The following is a 25,238-nucleotide window of genomic DNA, read 5'->3' as shown; positions in this document are numbered from 1 at the left end:
ACTTTTAACCTCTTCACTTTAAACTGTGGTTAGGTCAAGGGTGATGTTGGAGAAGAAACAAAAAAGATTAGGAAGGGGCTGGGCATGGTGGCTCACACCTATAATCCCAGTGCTTTGGGAAGCTGAGGCAGGCAGATCACCTGAGGTCAGGAGTTTGAAACCAGCCTGGCCAGCATGGTGAAACCCCATCTCTACTGAAAATACAAAAACTAGCTGGGTGTGGTGGCAGGTACCTGTAATTCTAGCTACTTGGGAGGCTGAGGCAGGAGAATCACTTGAACCTGGGAGGCGGAGGTTGCAGTGAGCCGAGATTGCACTATTGCTCTCTAACTTGGTTGATTGATCGAGACTCTGTCTCTGGAAAAAAAAAAAAAAAAGGATTGGGAAGAAGAGAGTTTGGATCAAAATGTGGCTTCTTCTCCATGCTGTTATGTATCTGCTGAGGCGGTTGCTCACAGGTTGTCTGTGAAGACGGGAGGTATTGAGGATTTGGTGCACTGAGGAGATGATCATGGAGGTACTGGGGCTCTCCTGAAAGCCTTAGAAACAAGGGTCAGAGATCTGGGACTTGGTTAAATGGCTGAGAGCTATACCCCGAGTCGCTTCCCAGCCACACGTACCTTGGAGAGACCCTGAATTCCCCTTCCATGGTGGAGGTACCAGCAGTCATAACTGACTTACTTTTATAAGCAAGCATATGCCCATCAATTCACATGCATTATTCCATTCAATTTTTATAATCACCCATTGGACCATACCAATATGATCCCTCCTTTACAGCTGAAGAAACTGGTGTTCATAACCTGCCATGGTCACATAGAGAGTAAGTGGTAGAGTTGGGAGCTGAAGCCAGTCCCCTCTGACTCACTGTGCTCTGTGGCTATGATGAATTCTAGTTTCTCATTAAATGAATGATCAGAACCTTGACTTTGGCTCATAATGATTTACAATAATAAAAACTAACATCAACTGAGCACTTCCTATGTACCAAGCACTGTGTTAACTGCTTTCAATTTTTCTCATTTGATCCTCATAACAAACCTTATTGTCCTCATTTCATTTTTGAGGAGACAGAGGCATTGAGAGGTTAAGTAATTTGTCCTCAGTTGCATGGCTGGTAAGTGGAGGAGTCAAAATTCAAAATGACACTTAATCACAGTGCTGTTCTGTCAGCTTCCCTGTTCATCTATATACCTACCCCCCCCCACCTCTTTTCCTTTCTTTCTTTATGTGGCACTGATTCTGTGCCAGACCCACTGTGTGGTTGGGGCAGAGACCCTGGGTGGCCCTAAAACCTGGGCCCCCTGGTTGGTGCCCTCCCTCTGTGCATGGCCCTGCCTCCCTGCAATTCCAGGAGAAGGTGCTTTCTGAGGCAGGGCATTTCCTTTTGTTTTTGCTAAAGGAAGCAAACTCTGTGGCAGGATATCCTCTGCTATGTTTTCATGTTATCTGAGGGAGAAAAAAAAACAAAACGGGGCCTGCACATGAAAAATGGAGGGGAAGCCATTGCAAGCTGAAGGGTAACCTGTAAACTCTTTGCCAGGGGCCATTTCAGGGCCTGTTTTCCAAGAACTGTAATGCTGAGGTGGCAAAAGGCAAGCTAGAAGATTTTTGACTTAGGGTAATCTTCCATCCTGATGGGTGGTTTTGATCAACTACTCCTCTGATCTCAGCCTCCTCCCTCCAGGGACCAGGTGGTACTGCCTTAGTGATTCTATGAGGTTGATCTTGCTTCAGAGCCGAGGACCCACGCTTGGCCTCTTGTTCATAGTCTTGTCACTGCTGCTGCTTTGAAGGAGTAGAGTTTCAGGCAAGATAAAAGGAAGTCCTCTCAAAGTCCTGTTGATGGGAGGAGCGGGAACTGAAGACAGTCATTTCATGGATGTGTTGCTCTTTTTTCTTTCAGAGCCTCCGGGAATGTGTTTTGTACTTGTGTCTAGATCCCAGAACCCTATTGGATGGGGCCCTAATTTATCCCTGAGACCGAGTCTGAGCAGTGATACATCTTCCAGCCTCCAAGCCTTCCCTTCAGTATTCTGATTTCCTTGACTTTTTTTTCCATACCTTTCTGTATGAAGCAAGTAGAAGGAAGAAAAGGGCCTTTGACTCTAAGCTAGTCTCATAGTCAAAGAGAGGGAAAGAGCAATTAGAGAAACCAGAAGCCTAATTCATTTTAGGAAGTCAGTTTGGGAAGGCTTTTGGGTAGGAGAGGATTCAAACAGGATAAGGGGTGTGGAGAGGTAAAAAGCCTTATGGTTTTTGCCTACAAAGTAGGTATTGTGAACAGTAGGGAAGTTGAAAGCTATGTGGATAGCTCTATCCAGGGAGGTTTTAAAAATTGAAATTGTAACCTAAGGAGTATATTCAGGAAATATTTATTATTTCATTTCTCTGGCTGGTTGTCATGAGCTTGAGAATTTAAGCACCACACTGTGCTGCTGTCTCCTTGGAAGAGGGGAAGGGGGAAGGGACTGTGTGTCACTGACATGATCTTGTGTATGTGTACGGGGTGGAGGAGCTCACTGGAATGCAGTCTGGGGGCAGACTGGACTCTCAGAAATTCTCTTGGGTGGTGGGTGATGGGGAGAGGGTTGCTGTTGAATTCCTGCCTCTTCTCACATCTGGCCCTTTTGGAGTTTACCACACCTCTGAGTAGGGTGTGTGCTGGCCAACATTTGATGGCTTCCTCTCCCTCCGGGGCTTCTTAGGGTCACTGGTTAGAGGTTACTTCTCCCTAAGATGAACACCTATCCTAGTTTGCCCAGAAGTGAGAGGCCTTCTGGAATGGGGACTTTCAGCAGTAAAAATGGCGAAGTCCCAGGCAAATCAGCATGATTGGTCAACCTGTGGCCTTAACTCCAGTCTTAACTCCAGCTGATACTGGCCAGGGGGCATCATGGAGGTCATTTGGAGACTGGGAGCAGAACTTTTTATTCCTGGTGTGCATTCAGCAAGAATGGTTAATGGATCTCCATTTGACTAGCAGGCAGAGACTAATCTGGTCCTGGAATCTGTTCAGCCAGGCTGAGCAAGCTCACAGGTTAATTGAGTTTCCCAGTTTATGTCTGCTTAGTGGGGATGATGGCTGCTTAGTGGGGATGGTGGCTGCTTAGTGGGGAGAGAGTTCAGGTGGTTAGATTTGGATCCTACCTGTGTTCATTTATAGTCCAAAACTTTCAGAAGAGGGTGATTTTATCTTTTTCTTTCTCAGGAATGTATTAGTGGTTCAGAAAATATCACAGACATGGTGTTAATTTACTGTTTTCCTGCTGGGGATATAGGATAGTGGAAGAGAGGGTGGAGGAAGGGAAAAGGAGTACATTTTCTAGAACTCAGCTGTCGTGAGGGAGAAGTGTAAGCCTGTGGGTAGGAGCAGCTTTCCTTGTTGAGCGTAGGCATTTGGCTCAGGAGTTTGAGCACTGATAGTGGAGGCTCTTGGTGGTTATTGTCTGTGGGCAGGGATAATGAAGGGTGACTGACTGTCCCACTTTTAGCCCTGAAAGTCCTGGGAAACCCCCCAGTCCTGGAAAAACTAGGACTGTTGGTAACCCCAGTGGAGGGACAAAGCCTCCAAATGGGCAGTGGGGCAGAGTTTTTGGCCTGAGTACATAAAAGTGATGAGAGTCAGAGCTGAGGACTCAGAGCTGTCTTGGGAGAAAGTCAGAGTCCAGAATTTAAATCACTTAAAAAAAAAAGAAGTCTTTTTTAAGTGTCCTGAATCAAGAAAACAAATGCATCTGCAGCCCATATCTTCCTGGGCAAGCCCTTGTGGATGGGAACAGCTAGAGTGTAGCTGGCTCAGTCACTCTGTCTCAGAGCCAGGGCAGCAGCTAAGAGCAATGGACTGGGGCAAGGGGATTATTTTGGGGTGAAGTGGATGCCGGGGTCCGCAAGATAAGCAGCCTTAAATCAAGCTATTCTGCAGTGTGTTTTTAAAATAAATTTCTTTTTGGAAAATCATTCTCAGACTATCTGCTGCTTCCATAGGTGAAGGTCAGGGTAGCAGAGCTGAAGTGGGACAGGACTTTGTCCTTTTGTCCTGTATGCTTGACCTAGAGGCAGGCTTCAGCAGCTGAGGGAAAGTCCTAGGGAAACTTGACAGAGGTTGGCTGTCTGAGCACCCAGCGGGTCTGCTCAAGTCAGTCTTCCCTGACCCTTAGGAAAAACACATGCACATATACCTGAGCAAGAACTATTTCTGTCTTCCAGCATATAGTATAAGTAGTCATGTGTCCTGTGACCTTTTAAATGGAAACTTGGCCATCCTTTCTCTAAGAATGTACCCAAAGATGTTCTTTGCTTTGTATCTGTTCGATGGGAGAATAAAGTGTCGTTGCTTGAGTCCTGAGGGATTTGGGATGAATCTTGTTCCAGTAGACTCTAAGCTCCAGGAGAATAGGATCTGGTTTCTCTTGCTTACCCCTGAATCCCAGAGCCTAAACTAGTGCCTGGCACATAGATGTTCAGTAATTAATAATTCATTAAGTACCTTTCTGAATGAGGACAGTACACTGAAGGTTGTGGGGCAGTGGCTGTCAAATGTGGCGGTACATTAGAAGCACCTAGGGAGCTTTAAAAACCATCTTAATGTCCAGGCCACACTCCATACCTATTAAGTTAGATTCTTTTAGGGCAAGACCCAGGCATCAGTAGTTTTAAAACTCTTAAGGTAATTCCAGTTTGCAGCCCAGCATGAGAACCATTGTGTGTGTGTGTGTGTGTGTGTGTGTGTGTGTAGAGTTTTGTTACTTAGAGTGTGGTTTGTGGACCAGCAACTGCAAGCATCACTTGGGTTCTTATTAGAAATGCAGGCTCTCAGATCCCATCCTAGACCTAATGAGTTAGAATCTGTATTTTAGTGAGATCCCCAGGGAATTAACGACTGGGAAGCATGGCTGTAGGGATACAGAGAATCTGCTGGTGTTTAGGGTCCATGAAGTGCAGAGTAGTGGGAAATAAGGCTGGAAAGCAGGTTAGGAAGTTTGGACTTATTGGGCAGGCAGTGGAGAGCCATGAAAAGATCTTGAGCATGAAAGTGATATGATAGGAAAAGGGGGATGAGTGCCTACCAGTAGGATCCAATGTCTGAGAATGTCACCTTCTCTTGCAGGTGCTGCTTCCGGCAGCCAGCTTGCTGCAGCTCATGGATGTTCGGCAGAACTGCTGTGACTTCCTGCAGTCTCAGTTGCATCCCACCAATTGCCTGGGCATCCGTGCATTTGCAGATGTGCACACCTGCACTGACCTTCTGCAGCAGGCCAATGCCTATGCAGGTAAGGGGGAGCCGGACTGCTGCACCTCCTCCGAGTTTGTGGATCCAATCACCTGGTCTTCTGCAGACTCCTCAAAGATTATGAGAAGTGGTCTCTGCTGTGAAGCAGCTATGATTTAGGTAGGGATACAGGTGGAAAGATAATTAATGATAGGAGAGTTTCGCTCATTGCCAAGTGGAAAATGATTGATTGCCAAGGGGATGGTACAGACAATAATTTTCACTTGAGTAGAGGAAGGAGATCCAAGAAGACTTGGGGGGTGGGGAGAGCAAACTGAGCTAGGTCTTGAGCTAGGTCTTGTTATTATTAAGGAAACTTTTGTTTTTATCTGAGTATTCCATGAACATTCTTTTAAAAGTCACGTACTGGCCGGGCGCGGTGGCTCACGCCTGTAATCCCAGCACTTTGGGAGGCCGAGGAAGGTGGATCACAAGGTCAGGAGATCGAGACTGTCCTGGCTAACATGGTGAAACCCCCGTCTCTATTAAAAATACAAAAAAAAAAAAAAAAAAATTAGCCGGGCGTGGTGGCGGGCACCTGTAGTCCCAGCTACCTGGGAGGCTGAGGCAGGAGAATGATGTGAACCCAGGAGGCGGAGCTTCCAGTGAGCCGAGACTGCGCCACTGCACTCCAGCCTGGGCAACACAACGAGACTGTGTCTTAAAAAAAAAAAAAGTCACGTAGTATTGCAGGGCTTATAATGATGAGGAGTGCCTTGCTCCACCTTTCCACACCAAGTCTTGTGCTCCAGAGCCACTCACTTTCAATCCTTAACGAATTAAAATCCTGGTTCTGATCCAGCTAAAAGCTACTTCATCTACTACTCACCTCCATTTATCAAAATGATATGTATAACTGCTATTCTTTGATTTATTAGTTTTAGATATTATTTGTTGATTTCTCCAGAAGAATAAGATTGAGCTTTTGCAGACTTTCCCCTTATACACATGCAGCCATCCCCGTCTTTATTGTCCAAATATAATTTCCACAACTGAACTAAGTCATCTATTACAATTATAGTGTTTTTTAAATCAGAAAACTTTAATCAGAAGGGAGTTAATAATTGTCTTTTTCTCTTGCATAGTGTATGGTTCTACTACTACTTCTTGTTAGAACAGTCCTCAATACATCAGATAATCTGTTGGTTCACTTATTTTTCTTGGGGATGTTCTCTGTGCTAGAGTTTGTCATTCTATTTTAATGGGGTTTTGGGAGGGAGTAGAAATGAACATTTATATTCAGTCCACCATGTTTATTTAGCTAGCTGGAAAGAAATCTTCATTGCCACTTGTTCCAGCCTGAGGAAAGATGATGAATGACTAGGAAATAGGTCTGATCATTTAAATTGATAAATTCAGTCATGGCTACCTTCTTCCCTTGCAATAAAGCACCTCCTTCTTCCCCCTGCTCAAGCACTGTCATGGCTGCTCTTCTGTTCAGTGCCTCCTGTTCAGTCAGTGTCTGGAAATTTGCTGAGGACCTACTGGCTGCCCACCTGCCAGCTAGCTACCTGTGCTGTGTTAGCCTCTTGGTCAACAAAGCAACAAGCATTTGCTCTGTTCCTTGGCATGCTTTTTCTCTCTGATTAAGTCCCTGACCCCAGGAGCCTGCAGAGACTCTCACGTCTCCCTGCAGCCTGTTTCTGAAGGCACAAGCAAGTCTTCTTTCTGAAGACTTGTAAAGATAGTCTTTATTTGATGATTTTTGTGAAGGACATTATCCAGTAGCCTCAATTCTGAGTCCTGCTGATTCTTTCTGGTTCTGAACCTTGACCCTTCTGCCTCTCTGCTGTTCCTGTGCTCTCTTTTCCCTGCATATTCTCCACTGCCTTTCCACCTTCGCTTAGGGAGCCCTGGGGAGGGCTCCCAGTGAAGCCTTTGAAGAGGTCACTTTCTAGATGGATGGATGTGCTAAGGCTTTGCTTTAGCAGGAGCCAAGCTCTTTGCTAAGGCAAACATTTTCTCTGCAGATTGTTTTCACAAATATTTGCTAGTGCGGTGGCAAAGGGGGAGTGCTTAGATGTCAGAAATTCTCTGTCTCCTTCTTCTGCATCTGTTCTTACCAGCCCTCTCTTTCCACACAGTGTGTGCATACATGTGTGTGCACACCTAGCACATATCCCACCCTAATTGGCTGGTATGGTTGTCTGAGGTTTGGGGAGTATACTGAATCCCCACCTTTTTTAAAATTTAAAATTACATTCTAGATTCAAGAGGTACTTGTACAGGTTTGTTACATTTGTATATTGTGTGATGCTGAGTTTTGGCTTCTGTTGATCCCATTACTTAGATGGTGAACATAGTACCCAATAGGAAATTTATCAGCCCTTGCCCCTACTCCTTTTGGAGTCCCCAGTGTCTGTTGTTCCCATCTTTATGTCCATGGGCACCTGGGGTTTAGTTCCCACTTACAAGTGAAAACATGATATTTGGTGTTCTGTTTCTGTGTTAATTAACTTAGGATAATGGCCTCCAGCTGTGTACATGTTCCTGCAAAGGACATGATTTTGTTCTTTTTTTATGGCTGCATAGTATTCCATGGTGTGTATGTACCACATTTTCTTTATCCAATCCATTGTGGATGGGCACCTAGATTGATTGCATGTCTTTGCTATTGCGAATAGTGCTTAATGAACATATGTGTGCATGTGTCTTTTGGTAGAACAATTTATTCTCCTTTGGGTATATACCCAGTAATGGGGTTGCTGGGTCAAATGGTGGTTCTATTTTTAGTTCTTCGAGAAATCTCAAGACTGTTTTCCACAGTAGCTGAATTAATTTACATTCCCACTCGCAGTATATGAGCATTCCCTTTTCTCTGCAACCTTGCTGGCATCTGTTGTTTTTTGACTTTTTAATAATAGCCATCCTGACTGGTGTGAGATGGTATCACTTGGTAGCTTTGATGTGCATTTCTCTAATGTGAATCCCCACCTTTAATAGGGCTCCCAGGCTCTTCTGGCCTGTCTTTTCCCAACTTTCAACGTCTGTGTTTTCTCCCTTTGCCCCTTTCACTATATGATGATGAGACTCATCTGTGGGAGAGTGCAGCAGATGCAGCTAGGAACACATCCATCATTCTGGTGTTCCTTGGTCCTGTTGCTGTCATAGTGATTGAGTTCTGTCCGCATTATGGGTGTGTGTATGCAGACATCCTGATGAATTATTCTTAGCCAGTGTTTATTGAGCTCTCCCTTTGGGTCGTACCCTATGCTAAGCATTTTATTGGCATCATCCCATTTAATGCATATGATAGCTGAGGAAACCAGGGCATAGAGAGGTGAAGTAATTTGTTGAGGTCACATTGTGACAGAAGGGACAGAAGGCAGGATTCAAGCCCAGGCAGTGCTGACTCCAGAGCCAATGTTTATTACATTCTACAGCTTCTAGGCCCAGTTTGGACATAAGGACGCCCTGTGAATCAGTAACTGAGGAGTGCATGTGGCTACAGTTGGCATTTTCCATTGAAAGCATGTTCCTGGAAGCCTGTGCAATGTAGTCACCAAATCCCAACAACCAGACAGTGTAGACAGACATCCAGCTATCCCCTAGACACAGGGTATGTTGTCATCTTGGGATGGAGGAAGCACCATGTGGGTGCTCTCTTCCCTGTCGGGTGACTTCCTCCCAGACACATGGAGCCTGTTCCCTCACTGCATGAGTGAGTAGGCCCTCCTACTTTCCCTGGCTGGGTCAGCATGATCTTCAGGCTGAGAGTCTCCTCCCTGTTATGTAGGCCTTTGTGGAGCCTGTGATCCTCTCCTGGGTGGCCTTCTCTGCAGCCCACTCTGCTCTGCACACTAGGGAGGCAATATTTTTAAAGTAGTATAATGCAGAAGATAAGGTCATGATGCAAAGATGTTAGAGGAAGAGAATGAAGGTTAGATTGTGCAGTATTTAGAGAAGAAGTAGAAAATGATTATCTATGCTTACACACTTGAACCCACCCACTGATGTGGGCCTGCTTTTTTCCTTGTACTCCTGACTTTAGATGGAGCCTGGGGTTCTCTGCCATCGCTGCCTCTTGAGACAGACCTGTGATCTCACTCTACTGTAAGTGCAGGGGTGCAGGCACCCACTAGGGTCACACACAAGGGAAAGCATTGGTCTCTGTGGTCAGAGGCCTCCCTGGACCCAGGCCTTGAGTTAGAAGGTATTTCATGCCAACAAACTACAAGGAGACCTTCCAGATCAGAACTAGGAATCAGACCAGCTAACACTTTGGAGCTGAATAATCCTGAGCCTATTTTCTCCTCTCTATCCTGGGAGTAGCACATCCTATCCTGTTTCCAGGATCATCTGGGGAACAGGGGGAATAGGGAGGAGAGCATTCTATGGAAGTAGACATCACTGGGGCTGTGCTGTGGAGCCTCCCTCCCAGCCTCATCATCTGCAGTGAAGGAGCCTCAGAGTTGGGTCCAGGCAGGAGAGACAGGAATCCTCAGGTCACTGCTGTTGCAGACCACATGCACTTTGTGGGAGGAAGTATTTCCAGTACTTCTGGTTTTGGTTTCTCTTTATCTAGATGTCTACTGCAGGCAGGTATGTTCTGTGCAGCCTCCCCTACTCTTCCCAGTTTCTGGCTGGCTTTGCTTTGCCTTCACTTGTCTGTAGATTCCAGTTTTGCTGCTGAATCCTCTTTCTTTTCCCTCTCTAAAAAGCTTTCTTTTTCTGTTGTTATTATTGCTATTTTAATAAAAACTCATCCCTGACTATTACAGAAAAAGCACACGGGTGGGAAGAATATACCACAATCCTACCCAGAGAGAACTGCCAGCAGCACCTTGATGTGTATCCTTCCAGATCTTTTTCATTGTATATGTATGCTTTCCAGTTTAAAAAAATTCTAGCCAGGTACAGTAGCAGGTGCCTGTAGTCCCAGCTACTTGGGAGGTTGAGGTTGATAGCTCAAGCTATCATGTAGAGCTTGAGCCCAGGAATTTGAGTCCAGCCTGGGGAACATAGCAAGATACCCTATCTCTTAAAAAAACTTGGTAGCAGTATATTCTGAATGTCTTTCCATGTTAGCAGATACATTTCTATACCATTGTTTGAAAAATGTAGGTAATATATTCAATAAAAGCAATTTATACTCATGACCAAAAAATGCAAACAGTACATAGAGGTATAAAATGCAAAGCCAGTCTTCTCCCAGGCTGTCTCTCTGAAGTGGGGAGATCCTTGGTAACCCCACAGAATTTATATATTATGCTTTTTAACTTACACAAACAGAAGCACTCTGTACTCATTGTACTTTTGTTTGACAATACAAATCTTGCAATTATTTCCAGACCCTTGTGTATGGCTATATCTTATTCTTTTAACCTGCTGCATCACATGGATGGAGTATAATTTATTTAGCCAGTCTTCTATTGATGGACATTAATGTTTCCAGTTTTTTCTTTTATTTAAAATGCTTCAGTGAGAATTCTTTTTTTTTTTTTTTTTGAGACGGAGTCTCGCTCTGTCGCCCAGGCTGGAGTGCAGTGGCCGGATCTCAGCTCATTGCAAGCTCCGCCTCCCGGGCTTATGCCATTCTCCTGCCTCAGCCTCCCGAGTAGCTGGGACTACAGGCGCCCACCACCTCGCCCAGCTAGTTTTTTGTATTTTTTAGTAGAGACGGGGTTTCACCATGTTAGCCAGGATGGTCTCGATCTCCTGACCTCGTGATCCGCCCGTCTCGGCCTCCCAAAGTGCTGGGATTACAGGCTTGAGCCACCGTGCCCAGCCGAGAATTCTTATACATAATATTTTGGAGTATACTTGCTAGTATAACTGTAGGTTACAATCTTAGTAGCATAATTCCTGGATCAAAGAGAGTATACATTAAAAATTTTTTTGATAGATTTTGCCAACTTACTCTCTAAGCAAATGTGACTTTATTTTAAAGCCAGTTCTTGTCTTCTGATAGGTCCTTGGCTTTTCCAGGGAGAGCACAACTTTGTGAGGGCTGAAGCTTCATCTCTATGTCCAGCTGCCTATTTCGTTTCCTGTTTGGAAGGGCCCTGTCTCTTCCTGCTGTGGCAGTCCCTCCTGCTTCCTCTGGATTCAGTTTCCCCCTCCGGGAAGTCCCCCAGATCTTTGCTATGATATATGTTATTCTGGGGTAGGGAGGGTAGGTCCTGCATTTAGAAGCTGACTGCTCAGACTCTTGCCTCAGCTAATGGCATCACAGTCTTCCTGGGCAGCTAGTAGCTGGGAAATGGACCCCAGTGTCTTTCACAGCCTGTTTCTTATACCTCATTATTGTTGTTTCCAGGGACTGCTTAATCTTTAACCTCAGAGGCCAGGGCTTAGGTTTATGGGGACTTTGTTGTTTGGTAATTGGACAGCCATGCACTGGGCCATCAGCAGAGCTGTTTGGGAGGGATGTTAATGGGACTTCATTAATGAAGTAGCAATTAAAATTCTTTGGACATGTTGTTTACATCAGGCTGCCAAAGCTAAGCGAAAACCTCCAGCCATGGGATGGAAAAGCCATTGGATTTCACGTGCTCATGGAGAGAAATGGCCTTTTTTTGATTGATTGAGTCATTTGAGATCATGGAATGAAGTAATTAAATTAAGGGCAGCAGAAAAATTTGGAAAAGCATTAAAAAACATAAATCTCTGACTCAGTGAGAGTCCTCTTCTAAAATTGCTGCTGCTAACTTGTCACCATGAAATAATGATGATGATAATGATGGGCATTTCTATCAGTTTTGAACACTTGCTAGGTGCCAGGAATGGTGCTACATGATTCATAGGCATGGCCTCATTTTGTTCACTTAAGTATAAGAGATAGTTATTATTTTCTCAGCTTATAGGTGAAGAAACTGAAACCCCAGCGAGGTTTAGTAACTTGTCCAAGATCATATATTAACAGCTTGTAAGTGGCAGAGCCAGAGGGAGGCCAGCTGACTACAGAAGTCTGTGTCCTAAGCCCCGCTACTTATTTCTCACCCACCCAGACCAGCCCAGCCTATTTTCCATGATGGTTGCCTCACTCCTGCCTCTCTTGGATTTTCTGCATCTAATTTGAAGGTGGCAAATGAGGCAGTAGTGCAGACACAGATAGGTTTCATTGCTTGCTCTTTGTTAGGATTTTAGGAAACTTCCCTTGTTCCATTTTCTGGGTTATGGGGAACCTCACTGTTGAATCAATAGCACTGTTATGGCCCTTGGCTGTGTGTGTGCATGTGTGTGTGTGTGTGTGTGTGTGTGTGTGTGAGAGAGAGAGAGAGAGAGAGAGAGAGAGAAAGAGAGGAGAAAGAGGACAACACATAATATTTCTGGAGTAAGGCAACATAGAAAGAGAGCTATTTCCTGCCTTCCCAGGGAGTGTGGAGGTAATAATATTTAGAGTCTGAGGGCTGGTGGTCATGACCCTTCTGAGAAGAGATCAAGGTAGGTCTCTGTTACTTCCCTGTGGGAGCTGAGCCTTTTCCCTAGAGCAGAGAAACTGTGAGCCTGGAAAGCTAAATATTGATTCAAGAAAGTTTGCCTCTGGCCTCTAAAAACAGAGTAATAAGGGGCAGAAGAGAGGGTTTTAAGGCAGTTCTGTGGTTTTATTTTTTCACCCTGCCAAAATGTTTCCATTTTGTTTGTGTGTCCACCTGTGCCAGCCAGTCTGTCCTGAGGGTGTGACCTGTGGTTCAGTTCAGAGGCTCACACCTGTTCCCTGGGGCTGCTGGCCCTGGGAATTATGGCTCTTATGGGGTTTATTTTATCTGTGCAGGTCAAGGAAGTCACAGATGGGTCATCATTCCGTTTGTTCTAAGCTTGTAGGTTAGATGAACCAGATCAAAGGTTTAGGTTTATTTCATTCCATGAAGAGAGAGGAATAGTCCTGGGGCTAGCTTGAGAGGTTGCCTGAGCCCTAGGCAGTCTTGAAGAACAGTCAGGAAAGTGCAGTAATAATTTTAGAACTCAATATATACAGATATTATGCTGGAAACTGAGAATTCAACTTCAAATAACACAGACTTGGTCCCTGACCTCATGGGGCTCCCAGTCCCAATAGAATAGAAAGATTCATGTAATAAAGCAGGGTGATTAGGGATATGATTGTTATTTCTTGTTTGAGGGGCTTTGGGAACCCCAAAGACTATCATTTCCTCTGGCCTAGTGGATGGAGGGATTAGGGAAATATCTTAATTCCGGGGTTAGGTCTGAGATTTGAACCCGGAACTGACTCCAAAATGCCAAGAAGTTAGGAATTGAGGGACTAAGATTATTCTATTTTTTCCCCCCAAAAAAGGTTTTTAGATACATATCCTCTGTCTATGCCTCTCTCTGTCTCCTTCTATGTCCAGCACCCCAAGAGGGATTCTTAAGGTTTTATGATGTTTATGTTGAATTTTACTCCAGTGGACTGCTCAGGATTGGTGTTTATCTTGGTACCTAAGATACTCATCAGAATATTTGTTATTACAATTGGGCAGTCTTGGTTTCAAAACCTGGCTCTACCAGGTTTACTGTTCTGTAAACCTAAGCACAGGTCTTAGACTTTCTGAGCTTCTGTTTCTCCATCTGTAAGATGGGAATGTTGATACTCACTTTAGTAGGGCTTTTGTGGGGATTGAGAGACATAATATATGTAAAATGCTTAGAATGGTGTTAGCTAGTATTAGGAAATGGCCTCAACTTTCTCCGAGATGCAACTGTATCCTCAGAGAAAGCCCTTGCCTGGGAATGTATCACCCAAATTTTATCATCCTTTTAACATTGGGAAGATACGTTTGTGTTGCTTGGATGGGGAAAAGACTGAAAGTTATATGGTGCCTCTTCCTCTTCTCCATAATTTCCCATCCACGTGGACAGGAACATACTCATTGTGTTTCACCAAGCAGGACATGGAACTTAAACAATATTTGTTACTTATAGTAAAGCCCGGTTAACTAGGACTCTTAACTAGAACCCTTAATTAACTGACTTATTTTTCTCTGTGTCCACTTCTCTTTAAGAAAAAGACACGAAACGATAAGAAAAGTTAGTTATTATTGGAGAGTTACCCTTCAAGGGCTAGCCCATGGTTAAAAGGTACTATGCCCCCGGCACATGCATCCTTCCCCCAGAATCTAGCCTTGTCTGCCTCTCCATTGCATCTCCAAAAGCCGGGCAGAGCTCCTCATACTTAGGGAGTGCTCAGCAAACCTTTGTTGGACGAATGAAGACATCACCTAGGTTCTAGCTAGACTTCACTATTACTGTTCTTTACACATGCTCTGAATTTTCCTGTTCCCTGTCTTTGTTTGTACTGAAAGTACCTCTCTCAGTCATGTGAGAGGTAGACTTTGGGATGGAGTTATTGGTGCCTTGTCTTGTCTTGCTTGTGAGGCAGTAGGCTGCTTGTAGACATCAGTTCTAGTTTCTTCATTTTTGAAGAAATGCTGCATTTGATACATCATACATTATGAGTTATCTAGCACCTGCAGTGGACTCAGTAAATGTGAGTTACATCTATTTCTTTATTTAATGCCCACATCACCTTTATGAGATATGTACTATTATTATTTCCATTTAATATATGGGAAACCTGCAGCCTCAAGGAACTGAATAACCTATATCACTGGACAGTTTGCTGAATTCGATAGAATTAAATTTGGTCTCTAAGATCTTGCAGGTGCACAGCCTTGCCCATAGGACCTGCAGTTCCAAAGGATGTGTTACATTTTTTTTTTTTTAATAGAGAGGGGGCCTCACTTTATTGACCAGGCCTGTCTTGAACCCCTGGCCTCAAATGATCTTCTTGCACAGGCTTCTAAAGTGTTAGGATAATAGGTGTGAGCCACTGTGCTTGGCTCCAAGGGATATCTTGATTATACAGAAAATCTTTTCTGTTAAAGAGCGGTGCTGCTGGCCGCAGTGGCTCACACCTGTAATCTCAGCACTTTGGGAGACTGAGGCGGGTGGATCATCTGAGGTCAGGAGTTCGAGACCAGTCTGACCAACATGGTGAAACCTTGTCTCTACTGAAAATACAAAAGATCAGCTGGACGTGGTTGTGGACGCCTGTAATCTCAGCTACTCGGGAGGCTGGGAGGCGGAGGTTGCGGTGAGTCAAGATTGTGCCATTGCATTCCACCCTGGGCGACGAGCGAAACTCCATCTCAAAAAAAATAAAAAAAAAAAGTGTTACGGCTCACAGAACCGGACTTTGGAAAGTGGGAACACAGGCTGGTAATATTCATCCTTCATAAAATGGATGGCAAAGCCTGGGAAGAAGTGACTGTAGACATGAGCCCAGGTCTTCTGACCCTTTAGCCAAGGCTCTTTACTACATTCTCCATTAATACATTAAAAGCAAAGCAAAACAAAACAAAACAAAAAACCCAAATAGTTGTTCAAAATAGAAGATGATTCAGGAAGGTATCTTCTGGGAGCAAAGTGGGTTCTTTCCAGGAAGCAGCTGTGGAGAGGGCTGACTGGAATACAAAGTCTTCTGGGGAAATCCTATTTCCCAGGAAATGGAGTTAGCTGGAGCATCCTGTTTCTGTCTTTTCTATCCTGTTGTTTCTTGAGTGTTGCTAACAGAGAGGGGACCCTAGTTCAAAGACTTTGGGGGTTACCCCTGTCTCCTCAGACTAAATGGAAAAGGGAAGGCATTTTCCTCTTTGATCCCTTTCTTTGTCTCTTTCCGCTTATGCCCTACAAACCTCACAGATCCCTGGGTGCCAGCCCTGGGTGAGAAGCTGCTGCCTGCTATTTCTCTTGTTGCCCCCTCCCCACTAGATACTGCTTCCTGGGAGGATTTCTGAATGGGATTTCAATGGAAGGTTCCAGATGGGCAGAGAAACGGCCCACTTCAGAAAGAAGGGGTTTAGATTCAAACCTTGCAGCAGGGGAGGGACAGAGAGATGGAGGTGGGGTGCTGACTACTTTCTGTCTTGATTTATCTTTAAGGATTTCTAATTTGTTCCCCATATCACCTAGAATATACATTACTGCACTTCTTTTATCTTCCCTTTTAAAATCTAAGCCTATCTACAGCCTTATGAGCTCTAAGGAAATTTTTATTTTACAGCATAGAATTTTACTTTCTTACCTCCTCTTGTTCTTTTCCCGTCTCCAGCTGTCAGGTTTTTGGTCAGCCAAAGATACATGTGGAAAGGCCAGATGTGGCTCTGGGCCAGAGATATTGGTGCTGGTGTGAGGGACTCTCCTTAGAACCTTGTGGTCCTGCTGAGCTCAGCTGTGGCTGGTCCAGAGAGCCTCAATGTCCTGTGCTTGCTCATGGTGTGGTGGCTTGTGTGGTGACTGCTTTTTCTATCTGCTGTTTCTTGGGTGTTACCAATTGACAGGGGACTGTGGTTCAAAGACTTCTTGGATCAGAAAGGGCATGGAGGGAGAATCCAGTACTTTCCCAGCCTCCAGCCCAAGAATAAATTCTTACCATCCAAAGCAGATTGCTCTCTTGCTTTTATTTTAAGATCTTTAGCAATGAACACTTAAAAAATAATACCATCGAGTCTTAAATATTTCCATAGTTAAGAAGGTTTTTTGAATGTTTCACTTAAAAATTAAAGGCTTTTTTTTTGTATTGATATACAGAGAAGCAAAGACCAGCTTCTTACCGTGTTGATGTTGACAGTTGGTTCCCTTCATAAAGAAACTGACTTTCAGATTCGTCTTGTTATGTGTAAACATTTCTGAGTTTCAAGATGGACAACCTTTAGTTGTGACCATGGTCATATCAATAGGCTGGTGTGGAGCAAGTGGGGAGCCCTTTTTGTCCAGTGGAAGATGGAAAATATTGTTTATAACTCAGTATTTGAGAGTAAACTATTCACGTTTAGGGAATCTGGCTGAAGGTAGAAATTTGTGTGAGAATTCTTTGGGTCTGAAATTATTTCAATATAGAAAGTTAAAAATGATTTTCACAAGAAATGATTTAAATCTTAAATTATTTGTTTGATTTTTATGAAGTTAATGAAGTCAGGTGCAGTGGCTTGTGTCTATAGTCCCAGCTATTCAGGAGGCTGAGGCAGGAGTATCGCTTGAGCCTAGGAGATCACGACCAACCTGGGCAACATAGCAATGATGCTGTTGGCACAAAAACATAATCATAAATGGCAAAGCCAGGATTTGAACCTAGGCTCCTTCTTTCTGAAGTAGATGACATTTCAGTGAATAGAATTCTCTAATAGCAGTATGATGACCTGGAAAAATGTCAGGGTGGGAATTGTTCCTGGCATTTCCCTTCTGTGACCTCAGGCCTGTGGGTTTTATCTTATTCTAGTTGTCACCACATTCCCCTCTTACAGTTCCATAGACCTGGCTCCGTCCGCTGTTCTAGGGGTGGTAGGGTCACCTTGTTGCCACCACACCTGGATGAATGCTTAATTGGTCCTCCTCATGAACCAGAGACTCACAATGGTAGGCTTGACTTTGGGCAAGAAAGAATGATCCCATCTTCTGACTTTCTAATGTTGACTTCCTATAAGAACCCCCAGAGATCTCTCAGACACACAACAGTTCTGACCCATTTTTGTTTGGCTGAGCTTCAGGGTGTACTGTCTGCAACTCCACCAGCTTGCACTCTGAGGGGAAATGAGCTCAATTATGGAGGCAGGTCCCAGTGAGGCTTTTCTGCAATGCTATTATTAATCTCATGGAGCATGGAAAAAATACAAACTCAGATCTGTCTGCCCCATTTTCGTCTGTGTTGATGTTCAGGACAGAGGATCATAGTGGATGCCATCACTGCTGAATTAAAAGGCAAGTTTCCCTCCAGCCATGATGTCTCTGTCTTTGTTTTACTCCCTTTCCCTCCATGGCCTCCCCAGCCCCCTCCAGGACTCTACTGTGAATCCCACAGATTGTCTTGGAAGGGCAGGAGTGTGTTATAACTTTGTTTTGTTCTGCTTTGTTTTTGGAACAGAGCAACACTTTCCAGAGGTGATGCTAGGAGAAGAATTTCTTAGCCTGAGTCTGGACCAGGTGTGCAGCTTGATATCCAGCGACAAGCTGACCGTTTCTTCAGAAGAGAAGGTATGATGTGGCTCATTGGGGAAACAGGAACTTCACTCGTCAGGTGGTCATGGGAAGGACTTGTGGTTTGGTGAGATCTTTTCTTTCTTTCTTTTCCTTTTTTTTTTTTTTGAGATGGAGTCTTGCTCTGTCGCCCAGGCTGGAGTGCAATGGTGAGATCTTGGCTCACTGCAACCTCTGCCTCCCAGGTTCAAGTGATTCCCCTGCCTCAGCCTCCTGAGTAGCTGGGGTTATAGGCATCTGCCACCACACCCAGCTAATTTTTTGTATTTTCAGGAGAGACAGGGTTTCACCATGTTGACCAGACTGACCTCGAACTCCTGACCTCAGGCAATCTGCCCGCCTTGGCCTCCCAAAATGCTAGGATTACAGGTGTGAGCCACTGCGCCCGGCCAATCTTTTCTTTTCTTTCAGAGAAAAACAACAGCTTTTTTTCTTTTAAATTCCTTTAAAAATTTTTTTAAAAAAAGGCTTTCTGGCTCATGACGGCTACATTCTAGACTCTTTAGAGAAGAAATGACAGTGATGATGGTGACGACAAAGCTGCCACTATTTACTGAACACTTACAGTTTGCCAAACGCTGTGCTGAGTGCTTTATGTTCTTGGGCTCATTCCCTCTACGATAACCCGGTGAAGCAGGCATTGCTATTGTCCCCACATTACAGAAGAGGAAGCAAATTCAGATTCCTCTTCTACCAGGAAAAATGTCTCTATGCTGGTAGATGTAGTCTACTATAGTGAAAATAACGTGAGCTTCGGTGTTGGCTAGCAGGGTCCAAATCTCAGCTCCAGTATTTACAAATTAGTTATGTGACCTTGGGTGAGGTACTTTGCCTCTTCTTTGTTTCCTCATTTTGTAAAGTGAGGATTATAGTATTAGAACATATTCCACAGGGCAATTAATTTGGATAATATATGTAAAATGCCTGGTGTAGTCCTTGGTACCTAGTAGGTGTTCAATCAGTATTAGCCCAGTTTATTATTTACCCTGCACCTGGAATTAATCCCTTCCTCCTCTGTGTTTCAGGATAACACTCACCTTGTTCTCCTTTTCATTGTACATAGTTAGTTCTGAGCTGATCCTCCTCCCACATTCAACTGAGTTCCTTGATGGTAGGGACTACATCTTATTCCTTTCTGTACCCTCAGAGATGCTCAATAAATGTTTTTTGAATGTCTTAGTTCACTCTTTGCATCCAAGCTTGAGGCTCTTTCTTGAGGGAATATTTCAGGAGAAACATTGACAAGAATTTTATATACGAGATGAAATTGTATTCACATGTCCAGAGAATGGGGTAAAATTCACGAACTCCTGCCTGCCATCCTGGAAAAGTTTGATCAAGAAGAAAAACAGTCGTTTGTTAAAACTGTGGGCTTCCCTGAGATTAGCAATGGATCCCCAGAAGGTAACTGGCACAATCAACTGGACTCTCCCTTAGGCTCAGGGAGGCCTCAGCCTCCTTGAATGCATATGTGCACATAGGACCCTTCCTGCCTTAAAGTCAGAAACTGAGAGGATGCCCTTCCTTCTTACCAAGCATATTCACTATCTGTTCTGATTTTGCTAGCAAATTGGCACAACTGGAAGGAATGAACCAGTCAGTTGACTGGCTATGTGAATGTTGAGACAGTTGGTCTATTTGGGGCCCCCTTGATTATGTTCTAAGTGTAGGGTGAGAAAATGGAAGCACTCATATAAACAGCAGAATTTGAATCATCCTGGGGTATGTGGGTTGAGAGTGGGGGACCCTGTTACTTTGAATTCATGCGGGCCCATCCTGCTCTTGAGATCATAGAAAGTTTTCTGCACATGAAGGCTAATCTGTGCTTGCTGTGTCTGGGTGGGAGTAGGGGTGGATTGTTAATAGGGAGAGGCATTATAGTGCCCTGAAAACCACTTGGGCTTTGGATGCAGGCAAACCTGGTTCTAGTGTCTGCTTTCTGGCTATATGACTTTGAGAAGTCACTAGTCTCTTTCAACCTTAGTTTCCTTAAATTTAAAATGGGAATTCTGAGTCCCTCCTCTATAGAGTTGTCATGAGGCTTAGAGATAATGGATATAAAATACCAAATAGAATGTTTGACAGGTGCTCAATAAATGGCAGTTGTCATTGTAATTGCCACAATCATCTGTTTTTTTTTTTTTTTTTTTTTTTTGAGACGGAGTCTGGCTGTGTTGCCCAGGCTGGAGTGCAGTGGCGCGATCTCGGCTCACTGCAAGCTCCGCCTCCCGGGTTTACGCCATTCTCCTGCCTCAGCCTCCCGAGTAGCTGGGACTACAGGCGCCCGCCATCTCGCCCGGCTAGTTTTTTGTATTTTTTAGTAGAGACGGGGTTTCACCATGTAGACCAGGATGGTCTCGATCTCCTGACCTCGTGATCCACCCATCTCGGCCTCCCAAAGTGCTGGGATTACAGGCTTGAGCCACCGCGCCCGGCCCACAATCATCTGTTTTTAGGCACCATTAATAATGATAATGGTATCAATTTTGCCATTGATAATGGTAAAATATGCCATTGAGTTAATTATATCTTTCCAGAAACAAAGAAGCATGACTTTAAATGTATGCACTTAAAAATTGTTTGCAGTGTTGCTCAATAATTCATATGCTTACATATGAGTTGCTCTTTCTGTATAGCCAGAATTTGGAGTATAGGTATTTTTCACATTAACCAAGTTCTATTTCATATTTGCTTCTTGGAACTTATATGTAATTTCAGAATTATGTGCTGCTTTTCATGATGTTGATCCCTTTAGTGCCGTTAAGGTTGGCATTATAATTTTGAGGTTTATCAAAGAATAGTGGGGCTTGGTCTACATTTTCTCTTTGGCTAACTTCATAGTTTTATTTCTCCATAATTGATCATGTCTTGCTGGAAGTTAAATAGCTGGAAGCTTCTGACAATTGGATGTTTTTCATTTTAATGCTAGTCCTTTAGGCTTTGAAAATTCTGTGTCTGCTCCAGGAGATTTAGTGATTTCTACTCCCTTTAATTACATTGTGTGTGATAAGCGATCTCTTGCATGCATAATAACCTTTCCTTTCAATAGTGTTTTATAGTAGAATTTTAAAATGTATTTGAAGTAATATTAGGGATCTTAAGTTAAAATTCAATGGCATATAATGTTAACAGTTGCAGAAAACTCAACTGGGTTGGTAATCAAATATCTTGTGTTCCGCTAAATCCACACTTAACAGCATAACAGCAATTATGACTTACTTTGCGCACAGCCCACAGATTTCTTTGAACATATATTATAAAATGAAGCCAGATTTCAGACACTAACATGTAAAAAACACATGCATCTTAAAATAGAGGAAATGTAATATTTTACTATTAACGATGAGTATAAGTAACAGGCAGCTTTCATTTTGGGAGTTTGCAAGTATGAGTTCTACAGTCAGAGGGGTTGAGTTTGAACCTTGAGTTCCCTATTTAAACAAGCTGAGAACCCTTGGCAAGTTGTTTATCTCCCACAAGAATGTATGTGCCATATACAAGTAGACAGACAGGAATTTTGTCTGTCTGCTTGTCGCTGCTGGAGTGGTATCAGGTTCATGGTAGACACTGAAAAAATAGCTGTTGAAAGAATGAATAAAAGAACCTCCCTATGGCTCAGTTTTCTCATCTGTAAAAGGTGAATAATGGTAGTATAGTATCTATCTTGTAAGGTTATGAGGATTAAATGGGATGATATATGAAAAGTGTTTAGAATAGAGGAAGTGTTCATTACTGTAAGATACTGTTGTTATTGCTGCTATTATTATGGTTATTACTACTAGTACTGCTCCTAGTAGTAGTCATAACTGTTGACTGGGGCCTTTCTTAAGGGGAAGTCTTCCCAGTACCCATATTGGTCTGGGCTGTTGGCGTGACCTGGGGCCCAGTGCCTAGCAGAGTCAGAGAGTGATTGTGACCTCATGCTCCCCAGTGTCCCCAGCCCTGCCTGGACCCCTCCCAGAGCGCAGAGACTGTTCTTCTTCCAACATCACTTACTTTTGCCCATTCCTATTCCTTATCTCCTCTACTGCTCTCAAATACCTTGAGGGCTGTGAGGGTACCTTAGTCATCTTTGTATCACACACAGTGCCTGACTCAGTGCCCCAGGAGGTGCCATGGAAGGACTCAGCAGATGTTCCCCCAACGGATTGAGGCACACTGGGGCTGGACTCTGCACTGAGCCAGCTGAGGTTACGGGAATAATTTTAACAGTTTTCTAGATAATAAGGACAGATAGGGGAATTAGAGGGTAGGGGAGGGCATGAATCCTTGCCATTTTTGCTCTTGTTTTTCCTTCATGTGGTTTTTATTTTAGAATTTTTGTTATTGAGAGAGGTCAAATGGTTGTGATGGGAGTTACACAAAATCACTAGTTCATTGTGTAGGACCTTCCCTTTCCTCATGTCATGCCAGACCCCTATTGACTTCAACAGGGATGGCACCATGTTCAAGAGGTTGAAGAAGAGGCCCGGAGGCAGCGAACAAGACTTAGGGTTTATTGAGGGCACTTACATACCAGGCTGTCCAGTGGTGGCAGGCTGGACAGGAAATTGCAACTGCTTGTAAAATGCATGCAGTTTATATAGCATTTTCACTTAACACCCTCCTGCTGGTGACCTTCACCTGGCAACCTTCATTTAACACAAAACAAAGGGCCTCAATCCCCGATATGGCCTGCATTTCCCAGGATGGGCTGGGGTTCAGATGTTCTTCATAGATAAAGAATGAATCTCCAGGTTCTTGATTCCTTAGCTTGGAACACTGAATACACATTCTTTGTAGACCGTAGAGTCATTCTCAGGGTATGCTTAAGTTATTGCTGTCAGGTGCATCTATCATACACTCCACTACTCTGAGGACAAAGCCAAGAAGATTAAAGCAAGGCATCTGATTCTTCCACATGGTGGGTGTTGAGGGGTCAGGACTAAGCCTGTGAGCTGACGGCATGTTTATTGTATTTCCCTTTGAGACACAAAGTTCAGCTCTGGCCATGAACATCCTCAGTGACCAGTGACCCAGGGGCAGTGTAAACAACCTTCTGGGACAAATCCACTCTAAGGAAAGAGATATGACTCCTGAGTTCGAGTGCAGTTTTGCCGTTGAATTGCTGTGGGACCTAGCAACTTACTGGCCTTCTTTGAATCTTGGCTTTCCTAGCTGGTAAATATATTTCTCCATCTCAAGATCCCATGTCTTCTTATGAAACACTATTGAGGCTTTTCAGAGACACCTCTGAGTGAGTCTTAACAGGGAAATGGCCTGCATTTTAGATACCAGTCAGGGAGAAATTTATTAAGTCTCTTTAAAAAATTAGTGTTAAGTATGTTCTGGAATAAGAACTATAGGTTACTTTCTCTTTGCACTATCACATTTTAAAATGTGCTGTTGTCTCCTTAAACTGCATTTTACAGGTCAAATTCTGATACCTTATTTCTTGGGAGCAACTGGGCCCTTGTCTCCTAGGATCATTGGTGTTCCATGCCCTTCTGTCTGAATTCCTTGCCTTTCCAGCCAGGTGGTTGTGGGAGGCAGGCTGTGGGAGGCAGGCTGTGGGAGGCAGGCTGGAGAGCCTCGGCCGGTGGCCTGGGCTTACATGATTGCTGTGGAGGCATTGCCAGGTGACTGAGCAGGTGTACCCTGCTGCCTAGGCCGAGCTGTTGGCAGCCCTGCCTTACTCTGAGGTTATCAGAGTTGCCAGCTTCTCAGCTTGCCAACAGTGATCTGTTAACGCCCTACCTTGGTGTTACTCTTTTTACTGTTCTCCTTTGGGAGAACACCCATGCACAGAATGGGTGTTCTCCCAAAGGACACCCATGCACAGAATACCACAGCACTGTGCCCCCAAATCTACCATGACCAACCAGTGTTCTCCAGGTACATTTCACACATCATTTTTTTTTTTTTAAACAGGAAGCTTGTATTGAAGTAAGTTCATGGAGAAGTAAACAAATAAAGTATACAACTAAACGTTTTACAAAGTACCCACATAACTAGCACCCAGATCAAGAAACAAACCCCAGAACCCCCTTCCAGTTACTACCCCCTATCCTGGGAAGGGCACCTACCTTCTTGGCTTCTCACCCCTTGGATGAGTTTTACCCGTTTTGGAAGTTTATATAAACTGAACAATGGTGCGTGTGTGCTTTTGTGTCTGATTTTTCCTGTCCAGCATGACGTTCAGAACATCATTTCTAACCCTCACAACAAGTTGCAAGGCAGAGATTACTGTCTTCATTTTGCAGAGGAAGAAACTAAGGGTCAGAGAGGTGACACAGCTCATTAACAGTAGATAGCTCCATGATGTGAAGCTGTGTGTGTCTGCCTCCCAAGGCCCGCTCCTTATTAATGGATCCCCACCCTGATGAGGGGTACAGAGATGAGTGACAGCTAGTCATTACTATTCAGGGGCTCATAGTCTGGTGGGCAGACATACTGAAAACATGTGTCCACAGTATGTGGCCAAGAGAAATAATTGCTTATAATTATAGTTCAAGGAAAGCATGTGGAATATTTATTCCAGGTTGTTGGATAGGAAAGACATCATGGAAAAGAGAATCTTTGAGCTAAAGTTTGGAGAATGAGAGTAGAATTTTGGAAAGCCATTTAGGTTGGAGGAATAGTAGGACTGTTCCTACGGAAGACTTGGAAGTTTGGAATAGCTTGTTCTTGGGGAGACAAGTAACCTCTGTGATGCGAATCAAGGATCTTCAATGGGGTATGGTGGGAGATGAGGCTGGGAATGGGGTAGGAGTCTGTGAAGAGATTTAAGGAATGAGAACTTTCTTCTTGAAGTCAGTATTTGCCTAACGGTATCCCATAAAGACAGTATTACAAGAACTTTTTTTTTTAAATTTTTTTTAGGATCCAAGTCTCTTCATAAAGATCAGTTTTTTTTGTGTGTGTGTGTAATCTTTTTTTTTTTTATTATACTTTAAGTTCTAGGGTACATGTGCATAACGTGCAGGCTTGTTACATATGTATACTTGTGCCA

At 43.9% G+C, this 25,238-nt stretch overlaps 1 protein-coding gene across 3 annotated transcripts in view; it reads left to right on the top strand.

The window, feature by feature from the left end:
- Positions 1-25,238, top strand: part of KLHL3 (kelch-like family member 3) — a 124,105-nt gene that overhangs the window by 38,926 nt on the left and 59,941 nt on the right. For all 3 annotated transcript variants that reach the window (XM_011935266.1, XM_011935268.1, XM_011935267.1), the window contains exons 5-6: positions 5,111-5,273; positions 18,135-18,244. In XM_011935266.1, the coding sequence (XP_011790656.1) occupies positions 5,111-5,273; positions 18,135-18,244 (273 nt within the window). The remainder of the gene's footprint in view (positions 1-5,110; positions 5,274-18,134; positions 18,245-25,238) is intronic.

This window comes from Colobus angolensis, unplaced genomic scaffold (genome assembly GCF_000951035.1).
Source record: "Colobus angolensis palliatus isolate OR3802 unplaced genomic scaffold, Cang.pa_1.0 Scaffold142, whole genome shotgun sequence".
Taxonomy (NCBI): domain Eukaryota; kingdom Metazoa; phylum Chordata; class Mammalia; order Primates; family Cercopithecidae; genus Colobus; species Colobus angolensis.
This window is presented reverse-complemented; position numbering and strand designations above follow the sequence as displayed.